Consider the following 21,532-nt stretch of genomic DNA (forward strand, 5'->3'; position numbering starts at 1 on the left):
ACACCATTAAAAATATTAATTATTTAAATATCTCCCAAACCGATTAGAATCTGCCCAAACCATTGCTGGGTCTTGGAGATCTCATGTCCTTTAGCCTCTCCACCAATTTGCTAGAGCACATTCGATGCTACCTCAAATCAACACTCCCTTTTAGCAAGGACTGTGCTCTAGTAATACTCCACACTGAGCATCACCCTGATTATCCAGCATCGGTCCCTGTGTTGATGCTAGGCCTTCTCGCCCAACATCCTCTGCACTGCTGCATCCTGTACTGCTGCCCATGGCCTTGCCATTGCCACTGCTGCATCCGTATGGTAGCTCCCTCTGCATCCGTGCTGCTGCTGGTCCATTCTCCCAGCATTGCATCCTCTCTCATCATGCTGCATCGTGCTACTGCATACTACTACTGCACTGCAACTCAGTTATTGAGAAGTAAGTAACTGATCCACCCAACTCTGACATCCCTGTCAGGCTAGAGACACTCCCGATGCTGAAGCTCCCTCTGCCGCTAACAAGTGCTCCCTCTACTAACCTCTGCGTTGCTGCAACAACTCCCTGCATCTCGCATCGTTGCACACCTCTCTGTGCCATCCTGCACTAGTGCAACACTCCCGTGCCTCTCACACTGTTGCAGCCTGCTAGCCTCGCGCTGTCCCGATACTCTTGCACTGTGGCACTCTCTGCCGCTCCATCCACATCCATCTCTACTGACATCTGCCAGTCTTGCTACTCCTCTTCGGGGCTCCCGTAGCAAGGTATAATCCAAGAGGTTGGGTACCTCAAGGATCCTGCCCCTCATCGCCTGTAGTCCTCCTTACTACAACTCGATGTCTCCCCACTTCTTCTCAAGTGGCACATGAGCACTCATGGCACAATCGTCATCCTCCTCGATGCGATGTCTATCTAGAATGGACAGGATCCTGGCCTTCCAGACCACAAATTTGGACGCCCTGTCCAGCCTGTCCTGATCCCTCTGTCCATTCATGGCCATCTCTCTACTCTTCTTGTTAACTCCTCTGAGTCTCTCTACTTCCCGCCTGGAAGTTCTTAGTTCGACTCCTGTTGAGTCTACTTCCCGTCTAGAAGTTCTCTGTTCAACTCCTACTGAGTCTACTTCCCATCTGGAAGTTCTCTGTTCGACTCTTGCTGAATCTACTTCCCGTCTGGAAGTTCTTGGTTTGACTCCTACTGAGTCTCTCTACTTCCCATCTGGAAGTTCTCGGTTCGACTCCTTTGAGTCTCTCTACTTCCCGTTTGGAAGTTCTCGGTTCGACTATTGCTGAGTCTCTCTACTTATTGTTTGGAAGTTCTCTTCTGGACTCCCTCCGAGTCCGGATTTCCCTCCTGGAAATCCTTATGCCAACGTCTAGTTGCCCTTCTTCGATCGTCTGTGTAGCTGCAACACTGATCTGGATTCCTTGGCTAGAAATCCGCCTCGGCAGCAACTCCCTCCACCTCGGTCTTGCCCGGTTAGGTACTGTTATGACCACAGTACCTCACCAGCTTTGCTCCGCAAACTACCCACAGCCTCCTATGCCCCAGCAACTGAAGGATTGAGCCTTTTAGCTCTATGCAATCTCAGCACTGGCAAACAATTCCCTCAGCCAACTGCGTCAGCCCTCCTGGCCTCTGCGTGGCTCTGCATGAGCCTCTCTCTGCCCTCCTCAGCCTCTGCGCTGGCCTCTCTCTAGCCCAGACTGATGACGCAGTCCCTCTGCGTCAACCCTTCCTCTGTCGCTTCTGCAAGGATCAGTTACTGTCACTCGAGAGAGTTGATTTTGCTGCGAATGCTCTGCTTAGCTGATGCCTTCAGCTCTCTTGTGATCTGCAACCATGCTCTGATACCATGTTGGAATTTCTAAGTTTAACCCATTAGAAATTCTTCCTGTACTATCTGGTTTATTTCTTCCTATTTGTTTAATTACTTAACAAGTTATTTACCATGTAAATACTGAAAATAAACACAAGCACACAAGAAAACTAGCACACAAGTGACACCGTTATTTCTAGACCAATGTTCCCGGAAAAACCCAATGTGGGAAAACCGGTGCAGCTATTCAGAGGGTTATATTATTATGTAGTTTATCAGAGTACAACTGGGTGCCTAAACCGACTCATGTGACAAAGATAAATACATAGCAACAATACCTCTATATTTGGAAACAGGTATTCAGAAAACCTGTCCCACAAAAACCCTCTCCGGCACAACTGGAGCTCAGCGTTGGCCCTTCTGGCCTTTGCGTCAACCCCAAGACTCTATGCATCAGCCCTCTGAGGCACTACACAGCCTCTGGGAGCCTTTGCGTCACTCCCTCTGCCCTCTGCGTGGATGACGCAGTCTCTTTGGGCTCTGCGCTGCCTCTACTGGGCTCTGCGTAGCCTGGACTGACTGCTGCTCTGGCTCTCTCCGCTTCTGTGCTGGTCTCCCAATATTGTCCCTGCCTCTCTGCCTCATACTCACTGCCCCTCGCTGCTGATCACTGATTCACTTTTGCTTAGCAACCCTGCTCTAGCAAAATGAATGACTGATCACTCTGGTGTGTTCTCCAACTGACCCTCAAGCCTCCTCTTATACTTTTCTCGTTGGTCCATCAACGACCAAGATTAAATCTCTAATCAATGACTAAGATAAGATTTGGCTTGATCCATGACTTTTGGAACCTTCTAACCCAGTTTTATATTAATACCCATTAATGTTTTATTTTTCCTAAGTTTAGACTTAGGAACTCCATTAAAAATATTAATTATTTTAATATCTCCCAAACCGGTTAGAATCTGCTCAAACTATTTATGGGTCTTGGATATCTCATGTGCTTTAGCCTCTCCACCAATTTTCATGGCTAGAGCACATCCGATGCTACCTCAAATCAACAGTTCTAGAGATGGAGAGGCAGAAAGGGGAAGACACAGTAGCTGGGAGGAGCCCATGCAGTAGCTGCGTTAGCTATCAGGGTTAGCGCACAGGCAAAGGAGGGCAGATCAGGCTCACGCAAAGCAATGTCATATTTCTGAGCCAGGAAGGATTGACGCAGTTGATTGGGAGGAGCAAATTGAACCCACACAGAGATTGCGCAGAGCCTAAAGGGCTTAGGTTCTTCGAGTTGCCGGGGCTAAGGGAGCTGTGCAAATTTTGATTTGAGGCGCTGGTGGGACGCTGTTTCTGTCGGTGCAGAATAGTGTCTAAGGAGATTGAACCAAGGTAGAGGGAAGCACTACCTCGACATATTTCTAGCTAAGAAGTCTAGATCCGGGTTGCAGTGACAAAGGAGGATTGGAGAGGAGTGTTTTGACGGTTGGCTGGAGGATTTCCGAGAGGGAAATCAGGACTCAGAGGGGTCTAGAGAAGAGGAGTAGAGATGGAAGTGAACGGATTGAGGGATCAGGACAGATTAGATGGGGCTTCCAATTTTGTCATCTGGAAGGCTAGGATCCTGGCAATCCTGGATAAACATCAAATCAAGGACTAGGCCTTGCAGGTTGTTGCTGAACTGGTTGGCGCTGATCTGTTGAAGAAATATGAGGAGGCCCAGGCTAAGGCCAAGTGCATGATCCTAGATGGGGTCAAAGATCCTTTAGTACCACACATTGCTGAGAAGAACACAACAAGGGAGATGTGGGAGACCTTGACCACCTTGTATCAGGGCTCTTTCGTGCAACAAAAGATGCTATTAGAAAATCAACTGAGACAATATCAGATGCAGAAAGGAGAGGAGATAGATCCCTTCCTTCTCAGGTTGCAAGGGATTGGCAACCAACTAACTTCCGTGGGGTCTACATCGGATCCAGAGTTCATGGTCAGGACTGCCCTGAATGCAGTGTTCGAGGAGTGGGAGACGTTTGTCCAAAGCATTTTGGGTAGAGCAACTCTCCCCAGTTGGGAGGAGATGTGGGCAACTCTTTGACATGAAGAGCTCAAGAGATTGACCAAGGCAGGGAATAGCGGTAAGGGAGTTCGAATCAAAAAGGAGGAGGAGGAGGATGCAGCTCTCGTATCAAGGGGACAACAATGGCTATGGAAGAGGAAGAAGAAAGACATCCCCAAGGTCAAGTGCTTCAACTGTGGGGAGTTGGGACATTATGCCTCTCAGTGCCCTAGGAAGAAAGGCAAGGGAGAAGCTTTCGACTCAAAGGCTGCTCTAGCAAAGTTAGAGAAGGATGTCAAGATTGATGATGATTGTGCCATGAGTGCTCATGCGTCTCTGGAGAAGAGGTGGGGAGACTTGGAGCTGTAGTCGAGAGAACTACATAAGGGGAGGCAGGATCCTTGAGGTGCCCAAACTCTTGGATCACATACGACTTCGAGAGCCCTTAACGACAATAGCATGATGACAAGTGTTGGGTGGAGCAAGGTGTGATGGAGCGGCAAGGCAATACTAGAGTGCAGAAGTCTATAACAGCGCAGTGCAGGTTGCAGCAGTGTGAGAGGCACAAAAGAGGTTGCAACAGCGTAGTGGCAGCAGAGGGAGCACAAGATAGTAGCAGAGGTAGCTTCAGCATCACGAGGCTTCAAGATTGAACAGGATTTTAGTATTTGGGTGAAGTCAATTACTTACTTCTCGGTAACTGAGTTGCAGTGCAACAATTAGCAGTGGCAGTGCTATTGGCAACATGAAGAATCATTTTGAGAGGGAGCTGCAGTATAGATGTAGCAGTGGCAGTGGCAGTGTCATGGGCAGCAGTACAGGAAGCAACAGTGCAGTGGATGTGGGGCAGCAAGTCAAGCATCAACACAGAGGACCGATGCGGAGGATCAGTGTGATGCTTCTATGGTGAAGCATTGCTAGAGCACATTCCTCTCTAAGAGGGAGTGTTGATTTTGGGTAGCATCGGATGTGCTCTAGCCATGAAAATTGGTAGAGACGCTAAGGCATGTGAGATCTCCAAAACCTAGAAATCGTTTGGAGAAATTCCACCCGGATGGAGAGTTATTAAAATAATTAATATTATTAATGGGCTCCTAAGTCTAAACTTAGGAAAATAAAAATATTAATGTCTATTAATAAAATATGGGTGAGAAAGTCGTAAGTGATGAGGATCAAGCTAGTTCTAATCTTAGCCATTGATTAGGGACTTAATCTCGACCGTTGATTCGTCAACAGGAAAAGTATAAGAGGAGGCTTGAGGGTCAGTTGGACATACCAAGTGATCAAAGAATTCAATTTTCTGGGGCAAGGTTTGCTGAGGAAATCGAGTTAGTGATTAGAGTTGCAGTGAGGGACAATTCAACAAGGGATTTTCATTAGAGGCTGAATAATACATAGCAGAGAGGTAGTGCAGTGCCGGGAGAGACAGCGCAGGCCCTAGAAGCGCTGACGCAGAGGCTGACGCTGGGCCTCAGAGGCAGCGCTGGGGAGATTCTGTGGGGTAGACTGGGAGCAGATCAACAGATTCTGAGCCGGGAGAGGGTGACGCAGCTCCTGGAGGAGTGACGCAGTTCTAGAGCAGTGCTTGGAGCAGCTTTCGCTGTCCAGCATAGGGAACAGCCGGAGTCGCTGTGGGGTTTGATCATTCAGTTGCTGATTTGCTAGAATATCTGTCTCCGGATAGAGGTACTACTGCCAAGGATATTCTCTGTTGGGTGAGCCATTTCTGGCACCCTAGTTGTATTCACGAATCTGCTTAATAATACAAACCCTCTATATGCTGCACCAATTTTCCCGAATTGGGTTTTTCCGAGAACAATTGTCCAAAAACAACGGTGTCCCTTGTGTTATTGTCTCAGTTTATTTCAGTGCATGATTTGTATATCAGTGAAGGCTGCAATAGTGTTTACTTCGATGTTTATGCAATTAAACAACTTGTTAATGTAAAGAACAAGTAGGAGATTGTAAACCAGTAATTGCAGTAGGGGTTTCTGATGTGTTAGATTCAGGAATTTTCACATAAATGTCACCAAGACAAGAGTTATTAATGTGTCTACTAGGCTAAAAAGGATAAATGCCTAGTAACACCTTTCCTTGGTACTATTTCCAACAAAAGATGCATGCTAATATGATTGAAGTAACCTCCACCAATGGTACACATTTAATTAATACATCAAATATGCTGAGGAGAGTGAAAGAGCATTACAAATTGATTGTTCAAAGCCATTCTCCATGAATAACACATACCCTTGAGTGGCCAGCTCAACCATAAGGGTTGCACCAAGGAGAACATGTGTACCATCATACCATGGTAATTTCCATGATTTGCAATCTGGTTCAATGCAAGTTCATAGGTGTCATGAAAAACTCTCCTCAGACAGCCCATACAAAATATTGTGTAACAGTATGATTAGAGGCTATAATTGATTGTGATCATATGAAATGTGCACTACTATAAGGGTAGCTACCAAGGAGAACATGTGTACCATCATACAATGATAATTCCCATGATTGGCAAGCTGGTTCAATGTTAGTTCATAGGTGTCATGAAAAATGGTTCTTGGACACCCCATACAAAATATGGTGTAACAGTATAATTAGAGGCTATATTTGATTGTGATTGTATGCAGTGTGCACTTTAGTACTGCAAGGATATTATATGTTTTAACTCCATACATGTCATCAAGTCAGCATGTTAATAACTTTGACAGGCTATTCCGGTGCATACATATTAAAAGGACGTAATGTATATCTAAAGCCATAAGGAAGAGGATTCCAGAAATCATGGCAACCACAGATTGGAGAAATCTATGTTACCAGACTTGCAAGTCAAACTCAAATACTTGTGAGTTTGACTCAGCTTGTAGGCCAAACGAGTCAAAATGACTTGAAGGAAAGCCATTCTTGTGAGTCAAAGTTCTTCTGAGTCAAACTTGGTTTGATTCAAGTGAAACTCAGTCAACCTGAGTATGACTAAACAACCTGCCTACAGATGCTCAGAAAATATGCCATTTTGCACTTGCCTAGGTTTTACTGAGTTTTTCTTGAGCCAAGTCAAACTCTTGACACTCCTGCATGGTGTAGTTTTTCCTATGCTGAGTCTGGAAACTTTGGGTGGAATGCAGTTCTTGTCTCATAGGCTTGGCCACTGTTTCCATTGGAAAGGAGGACTTCTTAATTCAAATAAATTATAATTACTTTCTGTACTTGAATCTGATGAGATCACTTGCACAGTGTGATCTTCTGAAATATTAACTTTTAGGGTTGATCCCAGATGACAATTAAATCCTATTAGGGTGATGAGGAAGGGTTTGCTGAGTGTTGCACCCATTTCTATAGCAACATACTATATTTGAAGCTGATTTATATCATCTACTCTGCCATTCAGCCAAGGTATGTTTTTATAATGCATATAAAGATGTCTTTGTCACATATCTTTGGGTCATCTTCATGGCATTATCTTGAATATAGAGGTTGGGTAGGTTTAGGGACGTGATATATATTGAAATCTAAATTTGCAAGTGATTCAATAAATCCCAGAAGTCACATGGGGACATATTTAACCATTGCACCTGAAAGAGAAAAAAAGAAAAAAGCCTCATTTCTATGCACACAAAACTACCCAGCTATGTTTGATTTTGCCTATTTGCCATGACTTTTATGACAGTTGGTAGGTAGAAAAGTCCACAGCTTTCAGGATTTATTTAGACCAGCTTTGTATGGATAAAAGAAGTTTAGTGTGTTGTCAAGTCCTTTAAATTTATTTATTTATTTTTATTTTGTGACAAATAAATTCCTATGCCCGATGTTTGGTGATATTTTGTAATCTGTATGTCCACAATAGACATTTCCAGCACTTTTAACTGTGACTCTGACATCCTTATCAGCCCATTCATTTGTTTTGATTGTAATAGCTATTGTTAAAGTTCAATCTATATTTTAACGCTATCTATGTGCGCACAGCAGAGCTCCTATTCTGTGGTCTAGCTTTTATACATGCATACATACATGTATATGTGATCTACAATACTTGTTGCTGAAGATCAAACTATTAGAAAGTAGCTCCATTGTTTCCCCAGGAAAAAATCCTTGATATTTTTAGTGAGAAATCAAAATAAATGTCGGCTAAGCTTCCATGCTTTCAGTGAACAAGGCTCTAACAGCCAATGTCCTTTAAAAAAACTACAAAAGTACTGACAAGACAGAATAAAACAGTCTTCTAGAGAGAGGCTCCCACAGTATCAAAAACATATTACAGTTGTCCAATGTTTCCACAAGGAACAGCAAAGACAAGGTCAGTAGTAGCCTGTCATTTAAGAAACAGAACCGCAGTGCCTCAGAGAACACAAACCAGGTTTTCAGACAGGAGCTCAGCACCCTTGGACTCCCGTGACAGCAAAAATCATTCATGTGATGAGAGAGCATTTTTTGAAAGGGAATTTGCTTTAGAGTTGAACTCCCTGTAAACGTAGGAAAATGTGATGTAATAAAAAATTGATTTTACCTCCAAGATTTTTTGAACAATAGACTCCAGGCTAGATTAGTAATCTGACATTTATTGTTTTCCCAGTCAATAAGCGGCCTAGAGTCACCCAGCACTTAGAGCTTCTTGATCCCCTTGTCTGTAGTTGTGCTAAGAAGTAATGACATGGTAAGAATATCAGCTTTGTTTTTTGTTCCAAAACCTGCCCCATATTTTAAAGAAAAAAAATGCAAGGAAGAAAAACGAAGAACCACCCTAGCCCTGCATTTACTCAGGGTTCCTGGACATGCATCATCAAAGAAACCCCAAGCAAAGGAAGAGTCAATCAAGGGGACAATAAAGTTCTTGGGATTTTTGTGGAAAAGGGTTTCCAGCCTTCTCTGTAGGGCAATCTGATAGTATGTGTCACTCTTGCAATAGTTAAAGGGGTATCTTGGAACAACATCTGATTTCTGGTCCAAGGCTGCTTGGAAGCGGAAGCGGGAGCGGGAGCGACAAATTTCAGAAGCTTCCGGGTTGGGAGTTTATGTAATATATACTTTTATATATTTTGATGCATATATGTCAACAAAAGCATGTAGAATGATGGATTAGTTATAAAAAAGTATAAAAACATGGATCAAACCACATAACACCAATCATATAGTAGTTATAATCTTCATCAACCACAGGTCCACAACATCTCGATTCTCATCAACCTTAAAGTTTCAAAGTTTCAAAATTCAATATATAACATTTGTCATCACTAAAGTTGTACTTGTAACCATTACCAAACTATAACAAAGAATATCAAACATGAAATGAAATGTTTCACAAAGCATCATATTCATAATTCATTACCAATGAGTTATAATTGCCAACTTCAAACTTAAATTGTCATATATTGTTTACAAAAAATACCATAATAAATATGAAAGAGTCAATAGTTATAAAAAGTACTAGAAACTAGAAAAGACAAGTAAATCTACTATCTACTAAAATTTCTTCTTGCCACGAGAAACTTCTAATTTCTTTTCTCATGATCTATGAACAATGGGAGTCTCCTCCTGCATAGTCTGACTCTGCAATGGTTGTGAATCACGTCCAAAACCATAAGGAACATGACCTCCATGCAATGCTGCAGATGGAGGTGGTGGAAAAGCTGGTGCAACTTGAGCCCTGCTAGTGGATGGGGGTGGCATCGCTGTTGATGTTGCTTGATGACCGTCATCCTCATCATCCAAAAGTTCTGCTTCCAACTGTTCTAAATGTAAGGCTCCATCCTCCAAATTATCCTCCTTCGGGTTGTTGTCCCAAGTGATATATGATCTATCAACTCTAGCCCACTCCTCTGCAACCCTGTTCTTGTCAGCCAGGGGCCCCCATTAGAACAAAATAGGGAAGAGCTCAGTGATCTAGAACAACGAAGTTTGAGAGTGAAGAATGAAAAGGATCCAACAATGTTACTTGTTTTCAATCCATTGGGTAGTTAACAGCAATAAAACCTCCCTCCAGACAGATTAAGACAAGGAGCTATTTACAAAGAGGTGATCTACTGATTCACAGTCTTGTTTGCATAAGATACATCTGTTGGGATCATTCCAACTGTTCGGAGTGTTTTCACAGGCAAGGACTTTATTAGAAAGGCCTAGTTTTTAATGGGCTTTCAAACTTCCATATTAGGGTCTACAACCACACCTTTCCATTGTTCAGGTCAGGCACTACCAAATTCTCAATCATAGCTTCATACTCAACTTAGCAGTGAGGATCCCATGGGCTTTGTTTCTTGACCATTTCAATTCATCCTCACAATCCTGTAGAATAATAGCACTATTCTTAAACTGAGAGGTGTGAGGGACCATTCTTCTGAAAGGTTTCCATGAAGATTCAAATCATCAGCAGTGAGCCAGTCCTGAAACGAGCCACCTGGTCTCATATTCTTGGAAGCATCACCTAGCTTGTACAGGCCCTTGGAGTGAAGGAACTCCGACAAGGGAGATAATCTAAGTGACCAGAGCAACCAATCCAGGGTTCCTCCCCTAACTTGACTTTATCACTTTTTCCAACCATCCAAGCTACCCAGGAACCAAGATTAGGGAACCCTTTTACCAGGCCTTTCCGGACAATTTAGGCACCCTTGAAAGATTTTGGAGTTAGTCTTATCCAGTCTTCAACAGAACCACCTGGCGGGTATTTTCCTTTGTTACTTTTGCCTCTAAGGAATTTTAGCAGCAAGAGCCTGAATAAAAACATAGATGAATTTTAGGTCCCAGCCCCCCTGATATATATTTTTGATGTGCCATTTTTGTTGGTGAAGATTTATCTATGTGCCTATCTATCTACCATATGTATATTCCTTTTAGAAGCACGCAATGGTAATTTTGTTTCATTTCTCCTGCTTTTCTTTGGGGTGTATTCAAATACATTTGGATGAAGTTTTTTTTAATCTTAATTGAAAAAGGTTTCCTGTCTATCTAGTGATACTGATTATTTGTTTAATCTTCATATTGGTTTGCCAGGCGACAATGGGTTAAAGAAGATGATTTGGCTAAGGATTTAAAGCTACACTCAAAACAACTTAGACGTACCTTGCGATTTTTTGAAGAGGAGAGGCTAATTACTAGAGATCATCGTCGCGAGGTTGCAATCTAATTCTTGTGTGCCTTTATAACTTAACTTTTATAGAGCTGTACTAAATTAGAAAAAACAGTCTTATGTTATAAAATGTGTGGCATTTTTCTCCATAATGTGCTTACAGAACCGTTAATTGAACCTTGTACTTTCCTTTTAAACTTGAAGCATTTGATTTTTCTATTAAATATGACTGCCATTCTCTTTGTTTATTTCCTATATTTAGGGAGTGACTAAACTCTAGAAGAGAAGATGAGAGACCCATATATAAAAGATATTAGTCAGATATCTGTTATCCTGAGTTTATTGTATTAAAAATATTTAAAAGCTGCAATCAGATCACATTAAAGTAGGTGAGAGAAGAGGATGCCCAAAACATGTGCTATATTGCTGCACCTGGGAGATTGTCTACAATCAAGTGCACTAGCATAGATCCATCTTGACCCTGATCTATTATGTACTGAGAGGGATGAAATACCTAGGTTCAAACTTCTTGGTGCTTAAAAGATCTGAGGTTAAGGTGTTCTATGCTAGGTTATTATTTATTTATTTTTATGTTGGTTCTTTTTCTTTTGACCTTAGATGTCTGATTCAATTTTTGTCTATTTTAATTTATTTTCATGACTGTATACGTACATATGTATGTACACGGGTATCTCTCCCATACTGGGCTGTAATAATACTTTGCTTCTTGGCGCAACAATTCGAGGACAGAAACTAAATTTTAGGCTCATCATTGCTACAAAAGGTGACTTAGAGCACTGTTTAAACACATGAAAACTAACAAGGAGGGAAAATTGTTCTAATTTCTCCCTTCCAGGCTCAGGGGAGGAAGCACTCTAGTCTCCCCTTGATGTATCTTTTACCTTATACTCATATTGCCCTAGATTGTTGGGTTGTGAGAATTGCAAACCTTTTATTTGAGGGGGATGGAATTTTATATTTTGTGGGCCCATGTTACCTCTTTTGTGACTTTTTCACTTCTTGGGTATGGCCATACCTATGGTCAGCCCCAAAAATGCCACCTTCCTAATTTTGCAGGGCCTTGTTCATTAAGGCAGAGGCATTGCCACCATTGTTGAAGATGCACTTTAGGACGTAGGGTTTCCCATGTTATTCTTTTATACCAGATCTGATTTATTTTACTTCAACAATTTTATTAAAGTCCCAGAAAATATTCGTCTCAAATAAATTCTGAAATTGTTGATTAAACAAACACACTGGTATATTAACTCAGAAAATTAAATTGCAGCGTAAATATCATGAGAAATCAGACATATAACAGCAGATAATTCACCCAATAACAATCTTCTTTCACTTTGTTGAACTCATGGAAAATTCTGGGTTAGACCCACAAAGAAAATACACAGAAATTTTCAGTTGTATGAGAACCCGTAACTCAGCTCCCAGGGAAATTGGCCTTGTGAAGTTCAACCTGTCAGCTGGAAATTGGTCCCAAGAAATTCTCGGCTTCCTCTGGAGCTGCTTGACCTCCTCACTCTGCTCATGGCCTGCACACCTGTGCAATGCAGCCTCTCTGGATAATTCAGCCTCTTGGCTGCTGTACTTGGCCTCTCCTTTTTCCAACTCGGCTTCCTTGAATTTCTTCCTGAAATCCTCTCAACGATCTCTTCTTATTCTTCTCAGTCAAATCGAGCTTCTTACTCTTGAGAAAATTGGTTCCTCAACATAATGTGTTTTCACCTCTTCCTTAGGCTTATTTTATAATTTCGTTAAGTCAAAATCGCCAACCCTAATCTCCTAAGTGATTAATGGCTAGGATTAAATCTTAAGCCTCAGTTAAGATCAATGGTTGAGATTATAGTTAAGTCGCTTAAATAATTTAATTATTTAATATTTATCCTTAGAACTTTGACATATAATGGAAAAACTGAGAGGGAGGTGAATCATTATTTCACTTCAATTAATTAATTTTTAATCTTCAGAGCATTAATTAACATTAGTATCAAATCAAAACATAAATCAAAAACGCCATTCAACAATGCAAAATATCAAAGATAGTAGACACGATATTTTTAGGTGGAAATGCTTCTGGGAGAAAAACCACCAAACGCTTTTTAATATAGGTCTTTAAAAATTACATCAATAAGAAGCTCCAACTTCTAGGATTTATCAGCTCCAATTGAAAGGATGCTCCAACGCATTGGTTTACCAGCTCCAACTGGAAGGACGCTCCAATGCCCTGGTTTACCAGCTCCAACTAGAAGGATGCTCCAACGCCCTAGTTTACCAACTGCAATGGGAAGGATGGTCGAACACTCTATACAGGGTCCAACCTGCCCTAACACCACCCTGCCACCCTGAAGTGTTTTCAGGCTCCCACTTGAAGGCGACTCTACTCTCCGCCTTGCACCACCATGCCACCCTACTCAACAAGCTACCACTTGCCTTGAAGGCTCCAACATTCAATTCACCATAACGGACCACGTTTCATATATTTTCAGACTAGATCCACCTCTGCTCAATAAACAATATCAAACTGCAATGCAATCTCTACTCATTAAAATAAATGAAACAAATTGTTGAGTTTGTCGATTTGTAATAATAACAACTTCCTTTGCTCAAAAGATCAAACCTGTCAACTCAGTCAAGCTCTGCTCAAGCTACATCAACTTGTCAAATTACATCAAATATTCAGCCATAAATATGCTATCATCACCCTAGTTCAATAAGTAAGATAGAAGCACCGTAAACCTTGGCACTCATCAGATGCCCACACAATTTTTGGCAAACCCTAACTTAACAATAACAACATCATCACAATCTCATTAATACATAATATCTCTCAAACTTTACATTGTTACCAAACTTTTCTGCCCATCAATACAACCTATCAGCACTCGCCTTACTGTCAATCATATCCCTCTCTGCTAATGATGAGATGAAGCCCTAGTAGTATATTTTTTAGACTTCAAAGGCATATTATGGTCCAATAGCATATGCTCTCTCTATATGTATTCATCCAGTGATATATCATAGATACATGATTTCTCAAATAACCCTTATTTGATGTTATGTATACATTGGAGAGCCAAACTCCATAAAACTTCAGAACTGCCTCTTAATAATTTTGGTACGGTAAAGACATCTGTCAAAATTTTCTTGAAACTTTGCAACTACTGAGATGAATTTACTGCAAAATCAAGGCAACTGAAAACTGAAGCCAAGCTTAACTTTCACCAAGATAGAGAGTTTCTTAACATTCAACATGCAACATAAAATAGTTGAGATAAAAACACATACAAATTTGACACCAGTGTTTTACCCAGGAAACCCAAATGGGAAAACCTGCATTCTTTGTTGTGGTCTTCTTATTGATTGTTCTTTGAGCAAATAAACCTTTTACAATTCAATGCGCTGCCGCTGTAGCCAACAAATAACATCTGAAACATATTTTGGCTTTCTTCTCACTAATCTCAGCTCTACAATGAAGGAAAATCACACAGCCATAAAACCATATACACAACAAATTAACACAAACATTAAACTGGCGGAAAAGGCAGAGAGCCATCATGTGGTCTCTCATGCTCATGTAATTCTCTCTTCTATTCAAATAATTTAATAATACATTTAAATACATGAGCAAGTGGTTTTAAGATAGTGCATCTATCTTAGACTCACTTGGTTGAGACATTTTCTCAACTTACACACTAATTTAGGAGAGCTAGTTGGAGAGAATCTCTCATCCAAAGTAGAATCCTTGGTTTGAAGAATTCTCATGATTTTATTTAGTGAATTGGATTTATTATTGATTTTTAAGAGAGTGAGGCTAACATTCCCCCCCCTCAATGATAAATGCAAAACGAACAAAGAATCGTCTTCTAAGTTCTCAAGTTGTTCCTTAAAAAAAAAGAAACTGCCTCAAAAACCGCCAACGCTGGATGCTGGAAAAAATTCAAATCTGAAGAGAACATGAATCCGCTGCATGTCTGATTCATCTCCGAATGTTGCTTGACAACTCCATCATGTGCCAAGCTGCAAAAGGATCCAACTGTCCTTTGCTTGAAAACAGCATCCGGTGTCCACTGACACAATTTGATGAACGCCCACTGGCGTATTTGCTGATGATGATCGCCCACTGGCTGATGACTTTGAAAAACAACTCACTGTTGCTTTTGCTGTGTTTGAAAAACTGCTCACTGCAGCTTTTGTTGTTGATGCCCACTCGCTGATTTGAAGATGCCCACTGGCTACTTCGCTGATGTTGTCGAGACTTTCAGTCTGACAACCACTTGTCAATTTCATTGACATTTTCCCCCCTTTGTCAGCTGAAAGGAGAGACAATCATCTGCATTTGATATCTGAACTCCCCCCCTTCAGGTGTAGGAGAGTTTCACTGTTGTACTCCCCCGTTCAACTGCACGAGAGTACCATCGTCATTTGACTGTTGGCTGCAATATGTGTGAGTGAATCCGATTGTAAAACTTGTACAATCTTCTAGCTGTGGATGACCATTCCCAGGGATCAATCCATGAATAATTTATCTTTAATCTGGCAGGTTGGTCTTGTTTGCAACATTTCTCTGATGAATGATTCTGCTTGCCACAATGGTGACAAGGATGGAGATCAAAGCACTGATCTTCCAGATGATCGTTTCTTTGACAATGAGAACATGTCGGTTTGTCTACAACTTGAGTTTGTGTGCATTTCTGTTTGTCTGCACTTTCAGTTTGTGTGCATTGATGTCTGTCTGCAACTTCAGTTTGTTTGCATTGACGTTGGTATGCAAGTTGCTGAGAATTTGCTGAGGTGATTTGTTCAAGTAATCCGGCACTGACGAACTGAATGGGCTTTGAATAATTAGGGATATGTAAGTTGTCGTCATCTTCGACATATCCTAAGCCGCGTCGATTTCGATTACTTTGGATTTCTTCCCATGGCTTGATGATGGGTTTGGAAGAAAGTTGCACTGGAACAACTTCAACACTTGAAGCTGGTTGGATGAATGAGTTCGAATGATCAGCTGTATCTGGAAAAGACTTGGAAGCAACACACTTCTCTTGCAACTCAATTCTCTGCAGTTGCGATTCTAGTTGAAGGAACTCAATCGTTTCATGTGCATGTTGAAGATGCACTTGAATGTCAGCAAGAGTGGTTTTGCTGATGTGCACCATGTCGTCGGCTGATGATAACATTAAATTGTGAAGAATTTGGGACAGTTGAATGTGTGTCGCCATGTTGTCTTGCTTACTTTGAAGGTAGGCTCGCTTGGTGTAGAAGTCGTGCTTGAAAATTGCGCACTTGAGTTGATCACTGAAATGATAGGCTTGCTTGTACTGTTTGCTGATTGCTGATGCTTTAAACACTTGCTTGAATTGTTGACTTGACGCTCGCTTGATGACGATCACTTTGCTTGAAAGGAACTTTATGAATGCTGTAATGAACTTTACATAGGCTCGCTTGTTGTGCGTGAGGCTAACACACAATTTTTTTTCAGCTTCTCATTGCTCTCAACCCTGCCTTTTGATCTCGGCTTGCTCAGGGTTGTAGGGGAGCGCCCCCCCTCACGTCCTTGCTCCCAACTCGCGCTTCGGGCGGGAGCTAGTCGGGAATGCGCTCCTGACAAAAAAAACGCTCCTTGTTTTTTCGGGAGCGTTTAGGGGAGTGGTCGGCAGTGTTCGTTCCTTGATTGCTCCCATATGCTCCGGGAGCAATCGCTACCCCCTGAAAAAACACTCCGTCCCAAAAAAGGCGCGTGGCCGGGAGGAGGGCGACGACATGCGGTGGAGGAGGAGAGAAGAAAGAGAGGAAAAGGAGGGAAAGGGGAGGGATAAAACTTAAAAGCATAAATAAACCCTCCCCCCTCCCCATTATTTACTTCATCCATTGGGAGTAAGAGGAGCAAGAGAGTTTGGAGCTTTGAGAGAGGAGCTTGGTGAGAGAGGAGCTTGGAGGAGCTTGCAAGGGGAGATTGGAGCTTGGGATTGAAAGCAAAAGAGGTAGGATCTACATTCTAATCTAGCATTTTTTTTTGTTCATTGTAAATATTTTTTTTTCTCTATTTCCCATTCCCATTCCTCTATTTTTTTGTAGATTCAAAACATCAAAGTTCAAACATCATGGTTATATGGCTTGTCATTTTCTTCTTCTTGGTTTCTTTTTTGGTTATCATGGTGTTGGAGAGTAGAAAAAGGAGGGTTGATCAAGAAGAGGATGAAGAAATGGGTTATAGTGGATTTGATGAAAATCTTGGAGAGGAGTAGCTTGGTGAGGAGGAAGAGAGTGAACATGATTCAACCCAAAAAACTAAACAAGACCAAACCCCATTGTGGAAATATGTTTCTAGGGAAGGAGGGAAAGGGGGTGGAACCACTAAATTTAATAGCCTCCATTGCAACAAAACTTACACAGGTTTATACACCCGTGCCAAAAGGTACCTCTGTGGGAAAAGGTCATGGGATGATGATAAACCAATAGGAATAAAAAACTTACACAGGTTCATACACCTGTGACAGAAGGCACCTCTGTGGAAAAAGTTCATGGGATGAAGATAAACCAATAGGAATCAAAACTTGTACAAGTGTGTTAGCAACAGATAGAGCCAAATACACAAGGGAAGAGGAGGAAGCCCAATACAAATCTAAAAAATCAAAGGGTTTCTTTGAACATAGCTCACAATCACATCAACATGCACAAAGAACTCCTTCAGCATCCTCCCATAGCAGTGGATATGGAGGCACAGGACCAAACATCTCTTTAAGGCGTAGAACCATATCAGATTTCCTTGATGAAGGGTGTAGGAATGATGTGGATTCAAAAATTTACTGGTTTCTCTATGCATGTGGGATACCATTCAATGTTCTTCGCTCACCTTATTGGCATGAAATGGTTTCTGCCATAAATGATGCTCCTAAAGGATACAAGAGCCTTGGGTATGACAAGGCTAGAACCGTTGGAGTTGATCATGAAAAAGCAAAAATATCACATTCTTTGGGTAGAATGACAAATTCTTGGACTGAGCATGGGGTGTCCATTGTATCTGATGGATGGTCAAATCAAAATGTAAAAGGCAAGCCATTGATAAGTGTTCTTGTTGTGTCTGTTAGTGGTGCCATCTTTCTTTCAGCATATGATTACTCAGAGAAGTTCAAGACTGGCATCAACATTGCAGAACCATTACTTGAAACAATTGAACGTATTGGGCCATACAATGTCATCCAAGTCATCACTGATAATGCTGCTAATTGTAAGGCATCGGGAGCAATTATTGAGGATAAATACCCCAACATATTTTGGTCTGGGTGTTTGGTTCACACAATGAACCTTTTGATGCATGATATTATTAAGAACAAAAACCAACAATACAAATGGATTGGTGATTTGTACAAGAGAGGCAAACAAATGATAAAATTTATTACAAATCATAGCAATACCCATGGGCTTTTCCACAGTCACTCAAGATTGGAGCTGTTGAAGATTGCGAAGACTAGATTTGCTACCTATTACTTCACCTTCAGACGCCTTTTGACGGTAAGAGAGTCATTGGCTAGCATGGTATCAAGTCCACACTAGCAGGTATTAACGAAAAGGGCTACAAATGCAGCTGACAAGCATGGTTTTGAACAGGTTGAGGAGACCGCTCTTGATGGTCTATTTTGGGCATGTGAGGCAAGTATTGGAAATCACCAAGCCCATTTATAACATGATTCGTTTTGTAGATACAGATAAACCAGTAATTGGGGAGGTGTATGAGTAGTTGGATACCATGTTGGGGCAAATAAAAGATATTGTTCAGAAGGATGATCCCAACTTGTATACATTGATTCACAATTGTGTGTACACGATGGAATAAACTTAATGTTCCACTACATGCGTTGGCGTATATCCTTATGCCAAAATACTACTCTCCATCTTGGTTGGGCCAACCTGCACCTGGCGGTGGGGTTAGGGTCAAATCCCATACAGATCCAGAGGTATCTTCAGGATATATGAAAGCATTAGACAAGTTGGTACTTGACAGGGAGGAGTGTGCTATTCCGCGTCTTGAATTAGGCAGATACTTCAGTTGCACTGGTTTGTTTGGTTCTTTGTGTGTAATGGATGATAAAGACAAATTTGATGCTCTCACATGGTGGGAAGCATATGGCAAAAAAAGTTCTCTCACAGGTTGTAAATACTTCTTTTGCAGAGAGGTGTTGGAGCACCTACAACTTCATACATAATGTGAAAAGAAACAGACTCAATGAAAACCGAGCATAAACATTGGTTTATGTGCACTACAACTTGAGTTTGTTGAGTCATTATTGTGATCAAGCTTATGAGGATCCAACATATAAAATTTGTGACAACCACCCAAAGGACGATAATTTGGAGGATTAAATCTTGAAGAACTGGTAGTAGAACTTATGAGAGATGAAGATGAAACAATAACCATGCCACCCCCACCATCCAGTAGCAGTGCCCAGGTTCCATGTCTTGTTCCTTTGCTATCGCCGCCTCCATGTACACCCTCACGTGGAAGGCATTTGCCGTTTGGTTCTGGTCGTGGGACTGTGCAGGAGGAAATTCCTAGAAGACCACCACGACCTGATCAGAAATTAGACATTATTCGTGGCAACAAGAGGAAGCTATAGATGATAGATTTACTTGTCTTTTCTAGTTTCTAGTAGTTTTAACTTTTAATAACTATTGACTCTTTCATATTTATTATGATATTTTTTGTAAACAATATATGACAATTTAAGTTTGAATTTGGCAATTATAACTCATTGGTAATGAATTATGAATATGATGCTTCGTGAAAGTTGAAAGTTATTTCATTTCATGTTAGATATTCTTTGTTGTAATGGTTACACTTAGCTTACAAGTACAACTTTGGTCATCAATTATGATAAATGTTATATATTGAATTTTGAAAGCTTGAAACTTTAAGATTGATGAATCATGAGAGTCAATATGTTGTATGTTACTAACTTGTGGACGTGGTTGATGAAGATTATAACTTCTAGATGATTGTTGTTATATAGTTCAATCTATGTTTTTTATATCTAATTCATCATTCTACATGCTTTTGTTGACATATATGCATCAAAATATAAAAAATATAAAAAAACATATTATATAAAAAACTCTCCTGAAATCGCTCCCAAACCGAGAGCTATTGAAAATGTTGCTCCCACTCTTGCTTCTGCTTCTGCTCCTGCTTCCGCTTCTGCTCCCCATTTTTGATCCCGCTCCCAAGTAACCTTGTGCTCACACAATTGTTCCCTGCCGAAACTTTTTTTGGCATGCTCCTTGAATTCCTAATCTTTGCTCCTTAACCAACGACCTATACGATCAACAAAGAATTATCAAACTTTGTGCCTTCGTCCTTCTCTTGCCTTAATAGACTTTCGATGCATGAAATAAAGCTAAGTATGAATGGATGTTCACGCAAGTGCAACAAGTTCCCTTTGCCAGTTAACTGGAGCAAGTCTCAGTTGCATTTGGACTAGCTCTCAGTGAACTTGTTCAAGTTGCTTCTTGATTTCCTCTAGTCGTGAACTGAGTTAACTGAGGACTTAACTTGTCCTCTCTTTACTTGTCATGGAAGTCTTAACTCGTCCTAGCTGAACTTGTCTCTGTAGTCTTAACTCTTCCTAACTGGACTTGTTTCTGCCACCTCATCTTGTAGTCTAACTGAAAAAGATTCCAACGAACTAAAGTTCTGTTGGAAATAATACTGAGAGGGGGGGTGAATCAGTATTATCAGATCAATAAAACCTTTTCAATTTCAAACTCAGAAACATATACGCGACTTCAGTTAAGTGAATCCGCGTGTACACGCGACTGTGTCTAAAGCAACTAGCGTATATGCAGATATCTTATGATTCAGTTAATCTTATCTTCAGTAAATGCATCAGAACATTATTAAGCAATTTAACAGTAAACAGGTGCAGTATAACAGAACAGAACATCACACAAGAGCCACACACATGAACACCATGATATAAGGTGGAAACCCAATGTGGGTGAAAACCACCTGCTGCAATTCGTCTCTTTCTTCTTTAATGAGAAACTTCTTTTACAATATACTGGTGCAGTCCTTTACCAGTATGCAGGCTACAACCTGCAGAGGGCTACAACCCTCTCTTTCGTTTTCCAACTACTTCTGGAAGGGAGCTACAACTCCCTCAGCTCTTGTACTAGCTGATCTACTAGTACGTAGGTGCTGACCCTACAACCTTCAGGGACCACGTTTCATCAATTTTCAGACTGGATCCAAGAGTACAAAGCAAACATTACCGCAATACAATCATCAACTTATACTTGCATCATAATTCATTAAACAACCCAATACCGAATCACTGAAACCCTGTCATCAAGAACACAGAACCCAAACCAGAATCTAGAACTCTGCAACAACCACCAGAATCAGCAACAACCTGAAATATCAACCCTTATCATGCATACGCTACTTCACTGTACCAAAACCGCGTGTATACGCGCTTTCTCCAAAGGCAACCCGCGTGCAGATCTAGAAATGATTACTTCTGCCTTTGCTGTCAGATCCGACCCTTGCCAAGCGTCCCGAACAGATAACCAGCAATACCAGATCCTCTCACTGCGTCAGACA

General features: G+C 41.2%; 1 protein-coding gene across 3 annotated transcripts in view; it reads left to right on the forward strand.

The window, feature by feature from the left end:
- LOC149190052 (uncharacterized) overlaps positions 1-21,532 on the forward strand; it is a 206,981-nt gene that overhangs the window by 36,169 nt on the left and 149,280 nt on the right. For all 3 annotated transcript variants that reach the window (XM_089412006.1, XM_089412008.1, XM_089412007.1), the window contains exon 5: positions 10,845-10,965. In XM_089412006.1, the coding sequence (XP_089268132.1) occupies positions 10,845-10,965 (121 nt within the window). The remainder of the gene's footprint in view (positions 1-10,844; positions 10,966-21,532) is intronic.

The sequence above is a fragment of the Pinus tabuliformis genome, chromosome 3_1, assembly GCF_031772625.1.
Source record: "Pinus tabuliformis cultivar Carrire ecotype Pingquan chromosome 3_1, CPIR1, whole genome shotgun sequence".
Taxonomy (NCBI): Eukaryota; Viridiplantae; Streptophyta; class Pinopsida; order Pinales; family Pinaceae; genus Pinus; species Pinus tabuliformis.